We start from the raw sequence: 23,580 nt of genomic DNA on the forward strand, positions 1-23,580 counted from the left end.
TTCACTTTTCGCAACTGGAGTTTTTTTTCTGGTAGTAACACGAGTTATCTGCGGTTATTATCCTCAAAAGACGAAGTGTTGGAAGTTGTAACAACTGGAAAAATGATGCTCATTTGCATATTGGTGATGCCACTGTGCATTCATTTGCATAAAGACTACTTGATTGCAGCGGCAGACGGCCAAGAGGAGGCAGGAAGAGAGGGAGGGAGACAGAGAGAGACTCGCATTGCTCCGAGCAGCAGTGAATTACACTGGAATGTGTTTCTTTCTTTTCTCGGTCATTTACGGACACATTAAGGGTGAGACTTCTTCGTTTAAGTATGAGGAGCGTCGTTCCCTCGACAGCACGAAACAACAGCCACCGTCAGGTGTGCCTCTAAAAATCTGCTTCAACAAACTACCTTTGTAGGAAACATAATGCCATATGGATAATATGTCCAATACCATAACAAGGAATTATTGCAACTGAAAGTTTTCATTGCCACCATTACTCCTTCATGCTCCTAACAGGCTTCCCTGGTAACCCGAGGAGGGTTTCCTCCCCACATCCAACTAAAGCTAGCGGCCTTGAGCTCTTCCCCTAATGAGAGTCCCAGTGTGGACTATGAAATGTGCTCCAGTGAAGCTAACGAGAGGTTTATGTCCTTCTTCCAACCATCCAGTCTGGCTGGTTTATTGGCAGTGTGGTGGTGTGTGAACTGTAATGGCAAAATGTATGTGACCCTTCAAAATGTTTCATTGGACGAACGAGTTTATAAATTGCTGGGATGGTGCGGCCATGAAGAAGAATTAGGCTGGAGTGTCTCACACTGACTCCTGGCTGTAGAGACACAACGAGTTTGTCTGTCGGTAGAAGAACTGCCCTGTTGTGAGGAGGAAGGTTCTTGGCCGTCTACTGAGCACGTAGTTGAACACGGACCCTTTTTCCCTTGCAAGGAAATAAAAGGAGAAAGACCTATTGGCCTTTTCTTCTTATCTACCGATCGTCTGCGCTAAATGTTCAGAAGTCAGAAGTGGGATCGTTTGAAGTTCCGTCGGGACTCTATGGACGTTTGGACAGGAGGCCTCTTCAGGATCCACAAAAACAAAAAAGGGATTCTGCCCCAAACCTCCTCAGACTGAGAGAGGGGGGTCCGGCGACCCAAAGGGGCCTGATTGACTCCAACACGATCACCGTTCTGACTTGTAATTACCAACATGTGTATTTAGAGCTTTGTGATAGCAGGAAAAAAAGGGGGAGAAACAAATTGTGATACGTCCTTCCTGGATTTTGTCCCAGACCAAGGGTCTCTAAAGAGGATGACTTGTGTTTTTCTGATTATTGTAGGAATGTGAATGAATGTATAAAGGTAATTGTAAAGGATTTCTGATTCATCAGCATGTTTTTACCAACGTTTCACTGAGGAAGACAGTGGCAAAACAAACGATCATATTCAGACTAACACTCTGCAATGGTATGATTGAGCCGTCGACCAAAACAAGAACAATATCGTGTTTTGGATAATAATAATCTGAAAACAGACATTCGCGCACACCTCCCACAGCGTTTCCACCCTCATTCGTACCGAGGCGTTTCCTCTCGCTCTCATCACAAGGTTTATGAACGTTTTTGAGCTGCAAGTCAAACTGTTGTTTTCCTCATTGATTCACAAAGGCAGTGTTTCAGCAGATGGATTATTTATTATTGTTATTTACCAACTCTGACAGAACGTCAGTGATCCCACGAGCGAAGGACGACGAGAGAGAATCGGATCAGTCAGGCGTGTGTTTGGTGACAAAGAATCCTCCGGAAGGTTCATTGTGCAGCAAAATAAACCGATTCATTTCCTTTTAAATTAAAGGTCCCATCGAGAATCACGTCTAATTTGCATATTCCACAATAAACCCAACGTGCTCATTTGCATATCCCCCGTAGGTTAAACCAATCACGTCGCCTCCACCCAGCCAGCCAATCAGTTCTGCTGTCTGAGCCTCAGTCAGGTGGATAATAAGCTGTCAGCCAATCACATCGGGCGAAGGGGGAGGGGAGCGAGGGCTGGCAGCGGATTGGACGCTGGCTGTGGGAATTGTGTTTCCACGGTAACTTCTGTATTTCACGAAGTTCTTTCTCCTCCTCAGAAGAGGAGAAGTTGGTACAAACAGACGACACTCATTTGCATATCAGTGACATCATTGTGCATTAATGAGCTGGTTTCCAATCATTTATTCATGATATGAACTGTCAATGTTCAGGCATATATATTTGACTTAATTAAGATATATGGACAAATGACTCCTTTTACTTGAAGAGCAGAGTAGCTCTTATACAGTATACTGAATTAATAATGAGGATAAACATGAGTGTGCGTGTTTATTTCTTTGTTTGAGCAGTGAAACTGGGACAAAAGTGAGAACAGAATGTGTGATCATAAAAGTAAAGCAGCATCTGCTTTTATGTCTCCGGGCGACGAGTCTCCCTTTGTCCCTTTGTCTCGCTCTCTGTCTCACCCTTTGTCTCTCTCTCCATCGACGAGGTTTCCAGCTGTAAAATGTGGGAATACTGGAAGCACTCAACCTCTTTCACAACCACAAACTCTGTTTTTGTGTTTCTGTCAACGCTTCGGGTCTTGTGATGGTGATTGACAGCCGTCAAACCAGCGGTATGTCGAGGTTTTTTTCCGAGATAATTGACAGCTGCAGAGAAAGAGCGGTCGGGAGGGGTTTGCTCTGAAAAAAAAAAAAACTGGGTTGTTACAACGGACGTAGTAGTAGAACCTCCTCTTAACATCTCTCGCTATATGGAGGCGGAGTTATGGAGGTGGACGGCTTGAGTTCTGCGATGTTTCAGCCATGATGGAAGCACTGTAATAAAAGTGAAATGATCGGGTTTCTCCTCTGGGGAACATGAATGTGTCGCTAAAATATGATGTTAATCCATCAAATAGCTGTTGAGATACTTTAATACCAACCAACACCGTTAATGAAGAACTGGACCTTTATCTTAAGCATTAGTTCTTCTTCACTCTGACGTGAAGGTGGAGTCTTCTTCAGCTCCTCCTCAGCTATGGAGATCCTTCTCTCTCTTCTTCTCTCTCCCGTGCAGATGCATGTGCCGTTATACCAAACATCTGTATACTGCTGTTGTGGGCATAAAGGGACACGTTGGCAGGTTGTTAAAATGACTCACGAGTTTAATTTGAACCCAAAATGGGATCCGCTCTGCCGCCAGCAGCCGCTCACTCATCTTTTTATTGAAACGGCGGCGCGCTAAGCGGATGAAGCCGACTGGGGAGTTCATTAACATTCGGCTCAGCGTGTAAAAGCCGTGACGCTTTTGTTCTCGTCTGCTCTCCAGACCTGTTGGCGGTGCCCAAACATCCCTACGCCGCCATGGAGAACTGGGGGCTGAGCGTCTTCGTGGAGCAGAAGATCCTACTGGACGCCGAGGTGGCGTCGTCGTCCTATCAGATGGAGGTGACCATGGTGGTCGTCCACGAGATCTGCCACCAGGTAGGGGGAGTTCAGCCGGTTGCTTTCACACCCTGTGACTCGGAGCTGGTTGGAGGCGATCGAAGACCCTCCACTAAAGCCGACCATATGTAGTCCAACTGTGCAGAGACGAGACGCTTCACGGGACATGCTTTGTCCATTCAGGGCTTCCGTAGAAACAGCTGTTTCCTCTGTGGCTGTTTGTGTTTTATTCTAACCCAACAAACGCACAACGATAATTAGTCTCAGGCAATAATGAAAATATAGCTGTGAATGCTATTTCCCATTTATGCTAATGGAGGCTGTGAAATTAGAGAGAAAAATATTTTCAACATTTCACTATCAAGTAGTTTAATTCGAGCCGTCACAGCTTTTTGCACAATTCTTTTACTTCTATTTTAGATTTGTTGAACTGTGAAATTAATTATTTTGTCACTAACACTATAACAGCTCTGCCGGGTGTCTTTCCGATTTCCGCGGAAAAAAGCCACGTTTGCCACCAAGAAATGATCCTTTTCAGGACATCAGCATGTTCTTAAGACTCCTCAGTGAGGCTCCTGCTCCCTTTGTTTGCTTCCTTTACTCCTTTCCTTTAAACAAAGGGTCAACAGGCGCTTCATGTGTTGGTAAATTGCAGACACGACCCTTGGAGTGCGGCTCTGTGAGCGTCCCTCCACTGGAATGTCCTTCTAAAGAGATTCTGTGTCCTTGTGTCCCCCTGAGGGCTCTCAGCAGACGCCAAGATCCTGTTTTTACTGTACGACTCTGAATATGTGACAGGCAGACGAACACGATGAGGCGGAACAAGACGGGAAGGTTTTTGTTGCGAAAGGAGAGAAGGAGAGAGAGCGAGTGTAGGAGATAAGGAGATAAGGAGACAAAGAGAAGGAGAGAAGAGCTCTTGTGAATATCACCAGTGGAAGGTTTTCTTCATCCCGCCTGTAATGTGTTTCTACTTTGTGACTCAGATTATTAGGAGTGTTTTTGTTTCAACTCTACGGCTCTTATTTCATCTTGTGTCGCATTAAGATTCAAACTCTCTGCTTCAATGAGAGAACGACTTTTATTTCCACGTTAAATAAATTCGGAGTGAGAAGGAAGGGAAACGAAGGAGTGATGTTTGTCTCCTCTTGCAACACACAACACACACACAGACACACACACACACACAGACAGACACACACTGGAGGTGGGTGGAGTTTACAGGTGGAGACGTGGGTTTGTCCTCCTCACTCAGCTGATCAATAAGATGATGCTACGCTTGGATAACTGTCGGATCACCTTGAAGAGGAGTTCAGTCACATGACCGATATGAAGGAGTCCTCACATGATGCCCCCCCCCCCCTCCCCCATGCATCGTCTGTGTTAAGCGGTTACTAAGCAACGTGACGGGGTACCAGGTGGTGTGTGTCCTTCTGCATCCTAGTGTGACCAGGTGTGTGTCTCGCTGTGGTAAACAGGATGTGTGCCCAGATGTGCAGGTGACGGAGCACAGATTGCAGCTCAGGTAACATCTGCAGGTCAGGTGGAGTTGTCTTTGGGGAGGGGGGGGGGCAGGTGTGCTGATCGCAGGTTAAACAAAGCTGTGGATTCGCTGTGTGTGTCGTCTAATAAACACACACACTTTCTATTCACTGATTTTTTTTGGTTGATTCATTAAAAGAAAGAAAGTCAGAAACAGGACAAATGATTTACACTCGTGTGATTTCTCTCTCTGGCAGAGAAAAGGTCTCTGACCCAACGTGATGTTAACTGAGGGAATAAATCCACAGCTTCAGTCGTCCGTTTTTTACTATGAAACTGTTTCATCCGCACAAGGACACACACAGATACAAGGAAAAACTCACTTAGTGTGTGTGTGTGTGTGTGTGTGTGTGTGTGTGTGTGTGTGTGTGTGTGTGTGTGTGTGTGTGTGAAGGATATCTGCAGTGTTTGGGTTCAAAGTGGATCATTTATTATTACAGCAGAACTTGTTTGCATCCAGTTGGTTTTAATACAAAGAGCCATAAATCACCTCATTGTTCACTCTCTCTACCTGTCTCACCCCTCTCTCTCTACCCATCTCACCCCTCTCTCTCTCTACCTGTCTCACCCCTCTCTCTCTCTACCCGTCTCACCCCTCTCTCTCTCTACCTGTCTCACCCCTCTCTCTCTCTACCCGTCTCACCCCTCTCTCTCTCTACCTGTCTCACCCCTCTCTCTCTACATATCTCACCCCCCCGCTCTCTCACTCTCTCTACTTGTCTCACCCCCCCTCTCTCTCTCTCTCTCTACCTGTCTCACCCCCCCCTCTCTCTCTCTCTCTCTCTCTCTCTACCTGTCTCACCCCCCTCTCTCTCTCTCTCTCTCTCTCTCTGAGCGGAAGGAGTGCTGAGTGTGCGGAGCGTGAGGTGAATTGTTTGGATGTGTTTCCTATCTGTTATCTCGTGTGTTTTTCGGCGTGGTTTCTGGTGTGGTTCGTGGGGTGAATGCGTGTTGGTGTGTACGTGTGACTTTTCTTTCTTTTTATGTGTTTTTGTCTGCGTTTGTAGCCGGTCGGCATGTCGGACCTCACGGGGCTGACGCGGAAGCACGGCGTGAAGCTCGCGCCGGGCTTCGCGTGCTCCGTGGAGGACTGCGGTCTGGCCGTGGGGGGGTTGGTTGGGCACGGGAGTGTGAAGTCCGCCGCGTGGATGAACCGCGCGGTGGTCATTTTTGTAGATAGCGTGGAGAAGGCGCGCGAGGTGGTGGCGAGCGGCGTGGTGGTCCGCGGGGCGCACGTGCCCGTTCTTCCGCTCGCGGTGCCGGCCGTCAGGGTGACGGTGGCGAACGTTCCGCCGTTCGTCCCTGACGGAGTGCTGCTGGAGGAGCTGGCCAAACATGGGAAGGTGGTGTCCCCGCTTAAAAAGCTGTCCTCGGGGTGCAAGTCGCCTTTAATGAGGCACGTGGTGTCTCACAGGAGACAACTCCACATGGTCCTCACCAAACCCCAGGCCCTCGACCTGGTGATTAAGGCGAGGATCGAGGGGTTTGACTACGCCATGTTCGCCACATCGGACGATGGGAGGTGTTTCCGTTGCGGCGGAGAGGGACACCTGGCGAGGGGTTGCCCGGAGAGGAACCCCTCGTCCGCTCCGCTGGATGTGGGGGCGAGTGTGGGAGGGGGTGAGGCCGAGCCGGTCGGTCAGGTGGATGAGGGGGTGACAGTAGGGACGGGTGAGGGGGTGAGTGTGGCGATAGGTGAAGCCCAACCGGTCGCTGAGGGGGTAAGTGTGGCAACGGGTGAGGGTCAGCCTGTCGGTCAGGTGGGTGAGGGAGTGACTGTGGGGATGGGTGAGGGGGTGAGTGTGGGATTGGGTGAGGGCCAGCCGGGCGACCAGGTGGGTGAGGGGGAGACTGTGGGATTGGGTGAGAGCCAGCCGGTCGGTCAGGTGGGTGAGGGGGTGTCTGTGGGGATGGGTGAGGGGGTGAGTGTGGGATTGGGTGAAGGCCAGCCGGGCGACCAGGTGGATGAGGGGGAGACTGTGGGATTGGGCGAGAGCCAGCCGGTCGGTCAGGTGGGTGAGGGGTCAGAGGGGATGGGTGAGGGGGTGAGTGTGGGATTGGGTGAAGGCCAGCCGGGCGACCAGGTGGATGAGGGGGAGACTGTGGGATTGGGCGAGAGCCAGCCGGTCGGTCAGGTGGGTGAGGGGGTGTCTGCGGGGATGGGTGAGGGGGTCAGTGTGGGATTGGGTGAAGGCCAGCCGGGCGACCAGGTGGATGAGGGGGAGACTGTGGGATTGGGCGAGAGCCAGCCGGTCGGTCAGGTGGGTGAGGGGTCAGAGGGGATGAATGTCGGAGTGGATGGGGGGTTGAATGTAGCCCAGCGGGCAGGTGTGTGTGACCGAGTGAAAGAGGGGATGGGGGCACTTGGTAGTGGGGGAGCTGTTCGAGGTGGAACCTCGGACAGCGAGGAATATATGGAAGAGGGGGGGGTGGACTTTAAGGCCCCCCGCCTGAAGAGGAAGACGAGGGCCAACAGGGGAGGCTCTCGGGCAAAAAGAGGGGGGCGCAGAGGAAAGGTGGGAGGTGTGGAGTCAGGGTCCTCTTCAGGGTGGGCCTCTGAAGACAGCGTCTCCTCAGGGGGGACGGTCACCAGCAGGCACGGGGTGGGGCAGATGAAAGCGTTCCTGCAGACCACCAAGAACCAGAGAGGAGTGGAGCTGGAGGACTACTTCTCCGACTTGGAGAAGTTTGCGCGCTCCGTTCGACATGGCTGCACGAAAAAGGGTGGGGCAGACTACACCCAGCAGGAGGTTTTCCGACTAAGGAAGATCAACCTCAAGATCACCAGGGATGGAGGAAATGTGGCTGAGTGAGGCGTCTGACCGGCGGAGGAGGATCCTGAGCAAGAAGACGGGCAAATGAGATGAAATGATTGTAATTGTTTTTTTTATATAAAATAAAGGTTTTTCAAAAATCTCACTCTCTCTACCTGTCTCACCCCTCTCTCTACCTATCTCACCCCCCTCTCTCACTCTCTCTACCTGTCTCACCCCTCTCTCTCTACCTATCTCACCCCCCTCTCTCACTCTCTCTACCTGTCTCACCCCCTCTCTCTCTCTCTCTCTCTCTACCTGTCTGTATCTCTCTATATTTTGGCGTCGTCTCTGTCTCTGTGTTTATATTTGTCTCTCTGATGCTCAGACTTCCGTCTCCATCCACACGAGGAATCTTTAATAAAACTCCTCCTCTTTAACTTCACGTTAATATTCAGCAGAATCTGTTCACAAACGATCACTGGACTAAAAACAGACGCTTTCAGCGCAATAATAAAACATTCAATTGGATGTGACAGCTCAGCTTCCACACCAGATCAAACCAGATGAAAATAACCTCCACGTGATAGAAACATCTGTATATTTAAGGATGGTTCTGAAAAAAATGTATATGTATAAAACATGATACATACGCGCCTGAAACACACGTACATACATACATACTGCTGTCATATACACACACATATGAAACGCTAAACAGCCCCTCACACATGTGTGTGTGTACTTTCTATGTAGCATTCCACTTCATCTCTTGGTGTTCTCCGTCCGTCTCTTGTGGAGACATACCAGTCGACACACACGGGGACACACACACGGGGACACACCGAGGTCTGCTGTAAATCAGAGGTGTCGGTGCTGTGACGGATTGGTTGTGCCAGTCGGCGCTGTCGAGCCGTCTGGACTGAAGGATGAGAACTCTGAACACGACCAGACAAAGAGAAACGATCCGAGTCAAAGAGTTAAGAGACACACAATCTGTCTCCCTGCACAAATGTGTCTTTCCGTCTCATCTCTTACTGTGATTTACCAGCTTGAGACGCTTAGAAGTCGAAGCTTTTTGGCGACCTGTGAACGCACCACAAGAGCAAACTTTCCAAGCTAATCTGAACTTTGTTCGAGGCTGAATAAGACTTCATTTTAAGAAGTCCCATCTGCAGCATCCTGGATCAAGCTCCCCTGGAAACCTTTAATCTTTAGGTTTTCGATCCTGAACTCTTAGCCCAGGTTCTAAAAGTTCCAAATCTCAGAAACAGGTCTGTAGGCCAAGGTTCAACACGGGCAGGATTCTGCTTCTAGTCTCTTAGCTTAAACTGCAGCAACCTTCTCAGAATAGAAGTGGTCCAATGTCCTAAGACTGTGGGCCCAGACAGAACACCAGGTCCACCAAGGACACAAATCTGGATCCAAATGATGCAGAACTGTGTCTTAGAACTCAACAATACATTCCTGTCCTGCCTCCAACTCTTTAAAAAGCCAAGTTGGACTGGTCCAGAACTCTTCAGGAAGACTCCTAGCTCTGATCCTGCTCCATCCATGCAGATGCACCAGGTTTCTTTTCCTGGATCTCCCTGATAAGAATAAGTCAAAATATTGGCATTCAGCGTGGATCCAACTGATCCAGAAAGCTTTAGACCAGGTCCTGTACAAGGTCCAAGTAGTCCAGATGGTTTAAGGTGCTCAGGTTTGATCGTAGGTGAAGATAAATGGTGCGATGGCCACAAAACTTCCTGGATCCGGCTTTCTTATCCCCGAGTGGTCCATCCCCAATGTACTGTTTTTTAGTCCAGTGAGTTTAATTGAAGGTTCTGTCGGTCTACCGTGTTACTCTGAAACGATTGGTGAGCGTGGCGCCGCAGACACAGCGGAGCTCTTTCTAATTTCACAGATGTGTTGATGTAAACAGTATTTGTGCCAAACGGCGACCAGGCCTCGCGTCCCTGCGCTGAAGAGAGGGATGAATATTTATAAGTGGAGGAAGAGGAGGATGATCAAAGGCGGAGAGAGAGAGACTTTTCTTCTTTTGTTTTAACTCAGTGCTTCATTGCATAATTACTTTAAAATGTATTCATTTTTCCGCTTGCCAGCAACTGCAAAGCAATCTCTAAAATTCACATTTCCTGGTGTTACGTGTTCGCTGGTAACTGGCAGACTGCACCACCTCTAATTGGTGGAGGTTATTGAAGGCACCGCAGTAAACAACTGCCACTTCCTGTCTAGGTATAACTGGTGTTGTAGCAAAAAATATTCTGCTAAAGAAGATGCTGGCTTTGAAACACACAGTGTGGTGCATCTGGTTTCTGCATCTTATGAGCTGGTGAACGTCTTATGTAGAGTGTGAAGCCTGAGAGTCTAATCCGCCTGCACACTTCTGAACTGTGTAACGTTTCCTGAAGCCCAAAATGATTGTTGAAAAAACACAAAACTGAAAAATGATGGAAAAACATAAAGACTGCAAAATTATGGGAATTAGGAAATATTCACTGAAACAGACAAAATATTGGTAAATTTTGTCGAAATGAAAAAAGAAAATCTTAAAAATGACCTGTGACAGATATTTTATTTGAGAAAACACAAAAATTACCAGATAAAATTATGCAAAATCTTAAAAAATCATCAAAACAGAAAAAATATTACAAAATTATACCGGCAAGTAAAAAAAATGATGCAACATCTGAAGAATACAGCAGAACAGACAAAACGATGATAAACCCCCCACAAATTCCCCAAACAGGAAAAATTATGCAAAATTATGCAAAATCATCAGTGGAAGCCACGGCGACCCGAGTCAACTTTCCCTGCAGGAACCGCCGGCCCACTGGAGGCTTTTCTTCTTTCTGGCTGGTAGTTTTAATGGGGCTGAAGCAGGATGGGACACGACGGACCATAATGAAAACAAAGCGTGCTGCAGGGACGTCATCAGTCGTCATATTGAATCGCTCCACCAGACGAGCGCAGAGGAGCAGCTCCTCTCATGTGGAACCGATCGGCTCTCCGGGGTGAACTTCGTCATCTTTGTGTTGGTCAGTGGGCGCCGACACAAAGTACCGGCGCCGTCCTGTTTAATGGTGAAGGGTCTGTACCTGTTTAGCGCTTTTCTAGTCTTCTGACCGCTCAAAGCGCTTTGACAGCAGCTACCACACACAGAGCCACCAGGTCCTGCCATTCACACTGCAGGAGCAATGTGGGGTTAAGTGTCTGGCTCGAGGACACATGGACATGCGGGTTAGCCGGGTCCGATTGGAGGACGGCCGTTACCGACCCGATTCCAACATTAGTCCCATTAGACAGGAATCAAACGCGAACCGTCATGTTAAATGAAAAAATCAAAAAGATGAAAGGTGACTTTTTCCTCCTGCTTGATCCGAATTGAATAATTCAACTAAAAATGTCGCTGACATTTATCTGATAAAACGTCCTCCTCATTTATGGACCTGAAGTCATTTCTGCAGCGAAATCCATCACATGCAGACGTCTCATTTATTGTGCCAGCGTGTTGAGTTTAGATACAAAGTATATAGATATTTAACCTGAGTGAACGAAGTGAGTAAATGATGCTGTCACCTCATCAGCCTGCTTCTATTACATGAATGAAATATTCAAAAACGAGATATTATTGAGAGGAGCTTTTCCTCCGTCAGCGGAGCATCATCTGCTGTTTGGTCTCCGCCGAGCGGCCCGCCAGCTCCCACGGGGTGGCCGGTTTGAATCCCTGCCCGGACGCACTCGACCCGCCAAACAGGGGAGGGAGTTAGTGCGCACGTGTGGAAACACACACACACACACACACACACACACACACACACACACACTGGGCCATGGTGTGAAACTGCAGCGTGGCCCCTTCGATTTAAGGTGAATTCTGGGGTGAACTCTTCTTCTTTTAAGCTCCTCTGCCACCCGCCCAGCACCCGGCGCCCCGACGAGGCTCTGAGCATCCCGTCGGACCTCCTCTGGTCCCATAGACGACTTATTCCCTCAGTAAACGTTATAAGTTTATGGTCTCAGTCTTCAGTTTCAAGTCTTCTTCAATACAGCATGAGGTTGATTTAGTGAACTACGGTCCATGTAGAGTCACACAGACCAGAAAGGATGGGACGCTTTAGGGCGGGGCTACACGTCGATTGACAGGTCTCCACCACCGATCTGTCTGGTCTTGGAGGTTTCCGTGTTTATTATCTTAAAATGCTTAATGGTCTTGACTTTTTAAAATCAGTTTGAGGGAACTAAATAAAGCAAAGTATTCACAAATAACTCAGAATGAAAATCGGATGTATTTCCTGTTGTGTTTGAACCAGTCGGCTTTTCTCAAACAAACGAATTCAATCTGAGGGGGCATCACGTGACCCCCCCGCTCTGTCTCCCAGTGGTTCGGTGATCTGGTGACTCCGGTCTGGTGGGAGGACGTCTGGTTGAAAGAAGGCTTCGCTCATTTCTTCGAGTACGTCGGCACCGACTTCCTCTTCCCCAAGTGGAACATGGTGAGTGAAATAACCTTTTATCAATAACTCTTCTTCTCTCCGGTGAGTTTAGAAGTTCAACTCGGCCGTCAGATGTGGACTTTATTTTATTTTATTTTGTCTTCACGGAGGGTTGAATCAAATGAAAACAGATATTTTATAAAAGATACCGACTTGAGATGTTAAATATAAAGCGGGTGAGAAGTGGAGGATCCGTCTTGGGATTGTTGCCATCGGCGACGTTCTAGTGACGCGGAGAATCGTTTCCGATGGAATGAGGCCTGAAGATTATCCCCAGGAAACAAAAGCCATTGTGCAGAGTAAATGGAAAACATCTGCATTGTTAGAAACCACTGCGGAGAGGACAGAGACGGGGTTTTCTGACCCTTTTCTTACTGTCAACCAATCAAAAGCCACGATGTGTTAATCCCTCCCTCTCAATGCCATCTTACTTCCTGTCTGTGGCGCTGAGCCACAACAAACTGCTTCCCCCTGAATAGTTCATCTTCTCCCATATATACATATATGTACATATAGATATGTATGTATAACTCTCACAAAAGTCTCTTGTCTTTGATTAACAGTTGCTTACTGTGTTTTTTTTCAAACAAACAGAAAATAGGGTATTTGCGGGGAACTATTTTCTGCGGCGGATTAATCCACATTTTGAGTGTTTGACATTTGGTGTGTTAGTAGGGACCATTTTTAATGGAGATCGACGGTTTAGCGGAGGAATCACTCAACACTTTGTTCCCCTGGTTTTACTCATTTTACACGTCTATCTGTTGACAGTGATGAATACATATCGATAGACCTACATTTTATACTCAAAGTTGAAGGTGAACGTTGGTTCGAATCATCCAATCACATGGTTTTGAATTGCATTGTTCGGTCCACCGAGCCAAATAAAGGGAAGCATGTCGGTTTAAATCGGCTGTGTTTTAGAATTCCGTTGCCATGGTTGCCAACCAAAGCGACTGACTGTTCATCCAAAGAAAGGTCAGCTGGTTACTCTATTATTTACAGCCATTAAGCTACGAAGACCTACAGGAACCTAAAGGATTGTCAAATAATTCATGGCGCTGTGGTGTTTCTATGTTGAGGAGCACAAAAAAAACATCTCTTCCAACATTGTTGGCTTTGCATTTTTCAGATGAAATGATCCTCTATAGTTTCATAATCCTCCTTTCTGCTGATCTGCTGCCTCTTGGCTTCTCTTAAAATTCTCTATAAATCTTTACATAACCAATGAACAGCATCTGTTTATGAGAAGAAAGATAAAAGTGTCTTCTGAGTAGGAGGAGGTCCCGACTGCTGCTGCTCTGAGTGTAGATGATCCACAGCCTCCGAGCCGCAGCGGATGACGTCCAGTTTAGTTTCATGCTGCTCGGGTTGAACAGATTGTTTCACACTGGTTTCAGCTCGAATCACAATCACATTAAAACACAATCACCTCCCCGACGGGTCCAACTCAACGACACCTTTGAATCACAGCACTCTTCCTCTTTGCTTCCACCGGCGCTGTGATTCCACTTGTTGCGTCTTATCTCCCGCGCACACGACGCTGCAGCCTCTGCACAGCTGCACTTTAATACGAACAAAGCGCTTCGATCCCGATGAAGCAGATTGTTTGAAACACCGGCTTTCATTGAGTCGCGGCGCTGCGGGAGAAGGAACAAAAGCAAAGGAATCATGGGAAATTAAACTCCGATCGACGAAAAAAAACAGTGTGTGTTGTTCCGCGTCGTTGGTTATTTAAAGTCAATTCGTTTTAACAGGAAAACGAGAAAAAGGAAACGCGTTGTTTTTGACATTAAATGTTATTGAATGCTGCTGAAACGAACACAGGACTTTGACTCAGGGGACCAGAGTCCCTGAGAAGCCCAAAGTTCAGTCATGTTTTTGTGACATGTGTACATTGACAGTGACATTTTCATTTTGAGATAAATGGTATTTTCTAGCACCAACTACGTTGTTTTTTTTGCCAACAATCTGCAGCCTAAAAATTACACCACCCAAAAAGATGACTCGTACATTGGTGGAGTCTCCCTCTGCTTCTGAGACCTTCGTCTCTGGAGGTTCTCTGCTGTGTGGAATAGAAACAGAACATAGCGAACCAGATTGTTTTTCTTTTAATCTTTCACACCTTTAAAACTCTTCTTATAGGGGGGGGGGGGTGCACCAAAATACAAACTGTCAAACTGTACAATTAGCTGGCAACCTTAAGGGGTAATCAAAGGTGAAGATGGGAAGCACTTATCAGGTAAGTAAGCGTATCGTATCTGGCCATCACAAAAAAGGACAAAGGACGCGTTCAGAGATAATTGGTTTGGAGCCGACCTCCGATGACATAAATACCAACAGTTATACCAATAAATACCAACCATACCAACAGTTATACCAATAAATACCAACCATGCCAACGGTTATACCAATAAATACCAACCATACCAACAATTATACCAATAAATACCAACCATACCAACAATTATACCAAAAAATACCAACCATACCAACGGTTAAACCAATAAATACCAACCATACCAACAGTTATACCAATAAATACCAACCATGCCAACGGTTATACCAATAAATACCAACCATACCAACAATTATACCAATAAATACCAACCATACCAACGGTTAAACCAATAAATACCAACCATACCAACGGTTAAACCAATAAATACCAACCATACCAACAGTTATACCAATAAATACCAACCATGCCAACGGTTATACCAATAAATACCAACCATACCAACAGTTATACCCATAAATACCAACCATACCAACAGTTATACCAATAAATACCAACCATGCCAACGGTTATACCAATAAATACCAACCATACCAACGGTTATACCAATAAATACCAACCATGCCAACGGTTATACCAATAAATACCAACCATACCAACAGTTATACCAATAAATACCAACCATACCAACGGTTAAACCAATAAATACCAACCATACCAACGGTTATACCAATAAATACCAACCATGCCAACAATTATACCAATAAATACCAACCATACCAACGGTTATACCAAACATCTTTAACACCAGTCTGAAATAAACAGTAGAGGGTTACTATGAGGAGTGATGGAGTTAAGAGCAGGAGAGGAGTGACGGGGTGAAGAGGAGGAGAGGAGTGATGGAGTAAAGAGCAGGAGAGGAGTGATGGAGTTAAGAGCAGGAGAGGAGTGAGGGATTTAAGAGCAGACGTGCCTCCATCTGTGTGTGCGAGTGTTTACAACGACCTCCACATGTGGGTCCTTCTGGTCCATCATGGCCACGTGGAGCAGATGGACCACCCCCCCCCCCCCTCTCTCTCTCTCCAGGTGACTTTAAGTCTTTGTTAATTAGAGCTGATGTCTCATTTACTCAGATTTGTCTTCCTTGCGAGTCATTTCGGTTGTGTCCAAATGTTCCATTTAACTAATTAGTTGAGTGTGTAATCTGTGGAGTCCCACGATGCACCCTGTTTACCTGTGCATCTGTCGGCCTCCGAAATGAAAAGCGGCGTTCCGTCTTCAGCCCAGGAATTACTCCAATCATTTGAAGGGAGGGATCAGGAATTACTCACATTCACTCCCGTCGGCCAAGAAACAGATTTATCCGACAAATATTTGGGTTCAAAGTGCTGCTGGAGGCTCTGCAGACGCCAGCCAGCTGCAATCCAGTTTTCAGCTTTAATCCAGCCAATGGGATGCAGCCCCCCAGTTTACATCCAAATAACCACAGTTACCTCCTTTCATCTTCAGAAACCCCAGATTAACCCTAGTTACCACGAGCTAACTAACTAAAAGTCACATTTCTATGTTCCTTTGGTAAATGATGGTTGGTACACCGACGAAGAGGAGCGCTCTCATGCTAATGCTGTGTTCTGTGCTCCGTAAATATCAGACTACAAGAGAGCTCCTCTCTGCTGGAGGCTTCGCAAAATGCTTTTTAATGCAAAACCCTTTACAGAAAAAACGGTGCTGCGGCGCAGCCCTTTGAGAAACGGATGGAATCCTTGTTTAAAAGGACTCAAAAGGGTCCCAAACAAATACACCATCAAAGAAGTACACACAATTATGAAACAGAACAGGTTGCACGGGTGTGACACCGTGAGACATAAAACATATTGCTTTTGTTAAGAAGTGTGTTTTCGGACTTTATGACGGTGTCACCACAGAATCAGTGGGTTCGTTCTCAGGCACAAACATGGAACTTTCACGACCCGCCGACACCATCTGACACCAGATGTTAGATCTGGTTTCTTGCTATTTACATTCGTACGTTTGAACTCATTCTAATGCTTTTGAGCGAGGTGAATATTTTCTGCAGGTTAAAATAGACCCATCTGTCAAGAAGTAACCTGTCCCAGCCGGCGCTGCAAACTGTAAAAGAAAGTTATGTTTAACTGGATTTAACACCAAATCTACTTTAAACCATTCATTACACAGAGCCACGCTACACCAAGAATTAGCCAGATCCCAGCAGATACAGTGAATATAGAAGAACTTCCTGTTCATCCAGTTTATTAACGACTAAAACTTCGTAAGCCAACAATGCCATTGCTTAACAAGATGGTAGTTCATTAAAACCAAATCTTCATAGTAAACACTGTAATCCATGAATTAGACAGAGCCGTACTTCTACGGATTTAGCCTGATCCCAAGGGTAATTTATGTAGACCTCGTTACAGCTCTACGTGTTTGCACATATCTATTAAAACCCTGAAAGTAGAAGAGGGGAGAAGATGAAACAGGAACAGGAGGAACGGGAGGAAACGGGAATGAATGATTGGAGGGGAGGAAAGAAGTAGAGGATTTATGAAAAGGAGAGAATCAAAAATTAAAGCAGGCAGAAGAGGAAATGCGGATTAAATGACATGAAGAAAGAAGTGGTGAAAACAAACGAATGAAGAGAACCATGAAAAACGAAGCGATGGAAATGAGAAGACGCAGAATTAACGGTAACTAGTGAGAAGTCAATAAACAACAAATGAAAACGATAAACAGATATTTCAATATCTACAAATGAACCAGGTTAATGACACCATTAAAGCTAATGGATGAATGACCTAATGAACCACTGAATGACTCCTTATCAAAGTAAGAGCTGAGCTGGAGAGAAAAAGTCACCAACATTGTCCATTAGGTGCTTGACCATCATCTGACTACTATGTTTCAGGCTTAAAATGTGTGGTTATGGTTTTGGATCAGAATAAGATTCAAAGGTTTCGATCCAGAGAATGTGTCAATACATTGTTTCCTTAAAAGACAAAAGCTAACATGTGTGTGTTTTGGTGTGTTTCTTGTATCCGTATGGGTGAATGCACTGATTGTAAGTGGCTTTGGGTGAAAGACATGTATTGTAATGTCATGTCATGTGTTCAGGAGAAGCAGCGCTTCCTGACGGATGTCCTTCATGAGGTGATGCAATTGGACGGGCTTAATTCCTCCCACCCGATTTCCCAGGAGGTGGAAGAGGCGGCGGACATCGACCGAGTCTTTGACTGGATTGCCTACAAAAAAGTGAGTCCTCTCCGGCTCTTTGTTCCCTCCAAAGTCTGAACCATTAAGCCATTTTTCATTTGCAAACCACTGAAAATGTGTAATTATTTACAGTAACGAGTTACGTCTGTTAAAAGTAATGAAACTGTTTCTCTGAATTGTAATTGCGTTATCTAATTGTTAAATAGTATTTACTGTCCAAATGAGTGAAATTACGGCAACGTGGGGTCAACTGCTGTCCACGGTAAAGTTCGCTTAAGTTTAACTCAAAGCTGTTGAAGCTACTTTGCCGCACAGAGCGCACAGTATAATATTTAATATTTCGGAAACCAAAACCAATATTTCCTAAAGAAGCAGACTAAAGCATTTAAAATATGCTTTTGTAGAAAATATACGGGAAGTCAAACATATTCAGCACTAAAAATGAACGCTGTTTCTCCTTATTCACGTTGCAATCATTAGAATACTTTACTTCCGGTAGCCAACGTTGGTGTCGTTCTCCACTGTGGAAAACTTTTATGAACCGACGTCATCGGTCAGTGTGGCGTTAACAGTCGAGAGCGTGTTTTCACCTGTCTTTGAAAGCGCGTTTCTCTGCGCGGCCTTCAGGGGGCGGCGTTGATCCGGATGCTGGCGAACGTGATGGGACAGACGCTCTTCCAGAAGGGACTGAATGTGAGTTGACGTTGTCCACCTGTGCACGTCTTTTCTAAATGAACGACAAGAGGGACAGCCGAGGTTTTGAAAATTGTTTGTCACTGTGACTCAGACAGACGCTGCGTGTTTGCGTGTTTGTGCATCCAGATTTGGGCTAAACCCGTATTGTTTGTAGCACGCTGAGCCCTCAGATGGCCGATGTGTAAATTAATCTGGCTTTTGCTTTCTCTTTCTGCTGTAAAGCAATATGATAAAACACACTCAGTGACCTGGACTCCATCCAGGAGAACCGGTATTAAATATTCCACGAGACACCACGAAGTTGAGCTTAAGGAGATGTGAGGACAAAGAGGCTTTGCATGTCCACGAGTTCATTCAGGGGGTTTTTGGACCTATATTTATATTACACACGCAAGTCACACAATTATTTAATTAGCGACGCTGATAAGGTTATTTGCTTATAACAAATAGCAGTTGACTTACCGTGTTTGCGTTTTTTCGTACTGGAAGCATTTTAATACTACGATAGTCGAACGTTCTTTATTTCATTTGACTACATGTAAGCTGCTAATCTCGCTCGTCGGCTTCCGGTGATCCGTTTGACGCACAGATGTGGGATTTTGAGCTGTGGGGACGTTTGCAGAGTGACAGCAGAACATTTCACTTTAATGAAGCACCAGAAGTTCCTTGGAATGATTTTCACTTTTCTGTCGCTCCACTTCCGTCTACTTGGGGACAAGTTCAAAGCAGAACTCTGAGCATTGATCCTTGGTGGAGAAAAAGGAGGTTTGGCTGTTGTACAAAGTGATGAAACATGAATCAGAGAGAAAAGCGAGGAGCGGATCTGAGCTTTGTGTCCTTGAGTCACTTCTGCTCTGGAGGTTTGGAGGCTTGTGTCTCGCGTCGAGCCGCTAACAGACAGCGAGGAGAACGTCAGTGGCGTGAATGAGCGGCGCGTTGCCTCATTGGTCCATCGGCCGCGTGGGGCCGCTCACGTTCTCCCTGATTAGTCACGACGACGACGTCGTTGGCGAAGCCGGAACTGAATATCAACGGAAACAAAGCAGGATTTTATCCAGGAGGTTGGAGGAGATCCTGCAAGATGATGTCATGTGATGTAAGGTGAGAGTAGGTTAAATATAGCTTTTAATCTGAGGAGAGGCAGTGAAATATGTATGATTCCCCGTGCACACACAACACACACACACACCAACACACACACACACACACACACACACACACACTATGCCCTGGTTTCTCTGCAGAAACACACTGAGAGGCAGACTCTATATAAAACACTGCTGATCCAGCAGCAGATCAGCGCGTGTGTGTGTGTGTGTGTGTGTGTGTGTGTGTGTGTGTGTGTGTGCAGCGTAAACATTTGACTACCGTGGACAGCGGAGCTGCAGGTCGTTTAAGCCGCGGTCCACCAAGTGATGTCACATCCTGTCTTTTAACTCCTTAATCTCCTTCCCTCTTTTCAGGATTATCTGCTGAGTCACATGTACAGCAACGCGGCCCGAGACGACCTGTGGAGCAAATTGTCTCAGGTAACCTTTGACTGTGGACGTTGGCAATGAGGAGGTCCGGTTGTCACGGTAACCTGAGCAGAAGCGAGGCTCATTTATCTGGTTAGATTCGGGTTCATCCTAGTTATTAATGTTCCTTTAATTAGCTCCTATCAGCCAATCAGGGCTCCTGTTACTGTCATGTTTGATATAATTAAGTGTCTTTTACCTTTTTACCAGGTTTTTGGTGGTGGATGAATCATTGATTATTTGTCTTGGCTGCTTGTCTCCAGGCCATGCGTTCGGAGGGGCGGGACATCGACATCGGGAAGATGATGGACAGGTGGACCCTGCAAATGGGCTACCCCGTGGTCACCATCAGCAAGAACCAATCAGAGCAGCTCCCCACTCATTACATCACCGTGAGCCAGGAGCACTTCCTGTACGGGCCGGAGCTCCGGAGGAACCACAGGTGACACTTTCACACAGTCACAGTCTGAACAAAGATCTCTTGGTGTTTTTTTCCACCTTGACCTGAACTGAGCGTCCTGCATCGAGAGGGAATCAAAGCACCCAGCTGGGCCGCAGCATGAAAACTAAATAAAATTAACTAATTCATTAACTAAAAAGTCTTAACAATGTGTCCACACTACCTGGCATTTAAACAACTGTCCACATTGTTGTGTCCCCTCACCGCTCTTTGTTCCACACCTCGATGAGTCCACCTGAAAAAGCACTTTCCCAGTTACTTCTTCACATTCTTTACCACCTTTACATCATTTATATTACATTCATATTTAATTGACGTGATGATTTATTCACGTCCTTCACATTCTCTGGAGATTGTTCTCTTGGATGTTTTATCGACCCACTTTTGCCTCCATCAATACTTTATCAGCTCCTTTCCTCTTGTTGTTTTTACCTGTTGATCACTTCTTTTCTTTCCTTTGTCATGTTTTCGTACCACAGCTGACATCTGACATCCGTCCGACCTCGTCAGCTCCTCACCGAGCGCTTCCTGCCCTTTCATAGTTCCCCCTCCTTGTGTTCTCTTTCATTTCTTCCTCCTTTAATCTCTTTTGTGTTTCACTCCAGCCATTAAATGTTTGGCTCATTCGAGCCGACAACAATCGATGAATTAAAAAAACGAATCATCCAGATTCTGTTTCTGTGATCGAATATATTTAGGTAACAAAAGTACTTCAGGTGGACATTTTCAGGGGGAACAAAGTCCTGTGTTTGTTTCTCTAGCATCTAAGTGATGTTCACTTCCTGAATACACAACGCTTAAAAACTGACAACCCTTCACCTCACAATCACCCCACAATCGCCCAATAATTGCCCAACAACCGCCCCACATTCGCCCGAAAATCACCCCACAACCGGCCAATAGTCACCCCACAATCATCCAACAATCACCCCACAACCGCCCAATAATCACCCAACAATCACCCAACAATTGCCCCACAATCACACAGCAATCACCCAACAATCGCCCCACAACCGCCCAATAATCACCCAACAATCGCCCAAATAGTCACCCAACAATCACCCCATAATCACCCAACAATTTCCCCACAATCACCCAGCAATCACCCAACAATCGCCCAATAATCACCCAACAATCACCCCACAACCGCCCAATAATCACCCAACAATTGCCCCACAATCACCCAGCAATCACCCAACAATCGCCCAATAATCACCCCACGATCGCCCAATAATCACCCCACAACCGCCCAATAATCACCCAACAATCACCCAACAATTGCCCCACAATCACACAGCAATCACCCAACAATCGCCCCACAACCGCCCAATAATCACCCAACAATCGCCCAAATAGTCACCCAAAAATCACCCCATAATCACCCAACAATTTCCCCACAATCACCCAGCAATCACCCAACAATCGCCCAATAATCACCCAACAATCACCCCACAACCGCCCAGTAATCACCCAACAATTGCCCCACAATCACCCAGCAATCACCCAACAATCGCCCAATAATCACCCCACGATCGCCCAATAATCACCCCACAACCGCCCAATAATCACCCAACAATCACCCAACAATTGCCCCACAATCACACAGGAATCACCCAGCAATCACCCAACAATCGCCCAATAATCACCCCACGATCGCCCAATAATCACCCCATGATCGCCCAATAATCACCCCACAAGCTTTTCATTTTTGGTCTAAGAATTGTTGATTGTCGTTGATTTTTGGTCCATCACATAACAGAGAAGAGAGTCAGCTGATGCGCACGCAGACACTTGATTGGAGGACAAGGAGGCGTTTGTTTAATGAGCTTTAAGAAGAGTCAGACGTGCATTATTCACGAGTCCAGGTGTGAGTGTATTTATATCCTCCTCTAGGCTCTTTAAAGCCGACACAAAGTAATAATGAAATGCATAATGAGAAGAAGAAAAAGCAGCAAATACGAAATGAAATGAGACCAATGTGACCTCTTGAGGAATAGAAAAAGAAGTAGAAACTGTCTTTGTTGAGTCCAGTTTGTCTCATTTGTGAAGAGTAAATATTACTCAGACAAAGACATTATGTCTTACGTAACCTTTTCATATTTGTGACTCTCATACACGTGAACAAAGGTAACTCATATATATTTGTTAAAAACTGATTAATTCAACGTTCTTTTATTAAAAACAGCCATTCTGCACCAGATTTATTTATTTCATTACGTAATCAAATCAGCATAGAAATAATTTGATAATACCTCATTAGCATATTTAAATATTACATTTCAGAAAACAAAACCTAATAGTCATAATGAAAGTAATTAACTGGGGAAGTTTCATGTTGATATCTGTTAGTGTTAACCCTGCTCACGCGTGTGTGTGTGTGTGTGTGTGTGTGTGTGTGTGTGTGTGTGTGTGTGTTTTCAGCTGGTTTCTTCCTTCGATGAATAAACTATTTACACACTCAGTGTTGGTAAAATAAACAGCCTCCACTCCGATCAAACATTAATAAACACATTCTGCGGTGTGTGCGAGCTGTGTGTGTGTCTGTGTGTGCGTGTTTGTGTAATTAGCTTTCACTCCTGTCCCACATGTTGATATAAATATCAGATAAATAACTGGTTGCTAGGCAGCATTATTGATCCGCTGAAGCCCACAGCGACACCTGGTTGTTATGAGATTGGTAAATTGGACTTTCTGACCCTTACTACACACTCTACACAAACACACACACACTACACACACACACGCTTTAAATGGATGAATTAATCGTGTAAATCGGATTGTTTTCAATCATAATCCACTGTAATTCAAATATGTGTCACTTTTATTGATATCATGGGTGTTTTCATTCGGAGGTGTTTTAGTTCCTACTGAGCTGATGCAGTCGCATCTCTTCACACACACACACACACACACACATACACACACTGTTTCGTCTGAATGAGTAACACAACTAGTTCATGTAAACAATCACAGACAGTTTTCTTCTGTTTCCATATACACACAAATCCTCTCAAAAACATCTGGGCTCTGGCTCCGCCCCTCCCGTCAGTATCCAATCATCTGTGATCCTGCTGACAAGCAAACAAACAAATAAACAAAGTCTGTGTGACTAACAGCCTCCATTGCCCAAACCCGCACATAAAGGAGCATTTTATGTATTGATTATCTGATCTGAAGAGGTGGAAGTGAGCGA

General features: G+C 45.8%; 1 protein-coding gene across 1 annotated transcript in view; it reads left to right on the forward strand.

Annotated features, from left to right (window-relative positions):
* The window catches only part of LOC120817178 (thyrotropin-releasing hormone-degrading ectoenzyme), a 66,204-nt gene that overhangs the window by 28,003 nt on the left and 14,621 nt on the right, over nt 1-23,580 (forward strand). Inside the window, exons 5-10 of the mRNA XM_040173068.2 lie at nt 3,335-3,489; nt 12,131-12,244; nt 17,616-17,753; nt 18,342-18,407; nt 19,874-19,939; nt 20,191-20,369. Coding sequence (XP_040029002.2) covers nt 3,335-3,489; nt 12,131-12,244; nt 17,616-17,753; nt 18,342-18,407; nt 19,874-19,939; nt 20,191-20,369 — 718 coding nt within the window. The remainder of the gene's footprint in view (nt 1-3,334; nt 3,490-12,130; nt 12,245-17,615; nt 17,754-18,341; nt 18,408-19,873; nt 19,940-20,190; nt 20,370-23,580) is intronic.

The sequence above is a fragment of the Gasterosteus aculeatus genome, chromosome 4 (genome assembly GCF_964276395.1).
Source record: "Gasterosteus aculeatus chromosome 4, fGasAcu3.hap1.1, whole genome shotgun sequence".
Taxonomy (NCBI): domain Eukaryota; kingdom Metazoa; phylum Chordata; class Actinopteri; order Perciformes; family Gasterosteidae; genus Gasterosteus; species Gasterosteus aculeatus.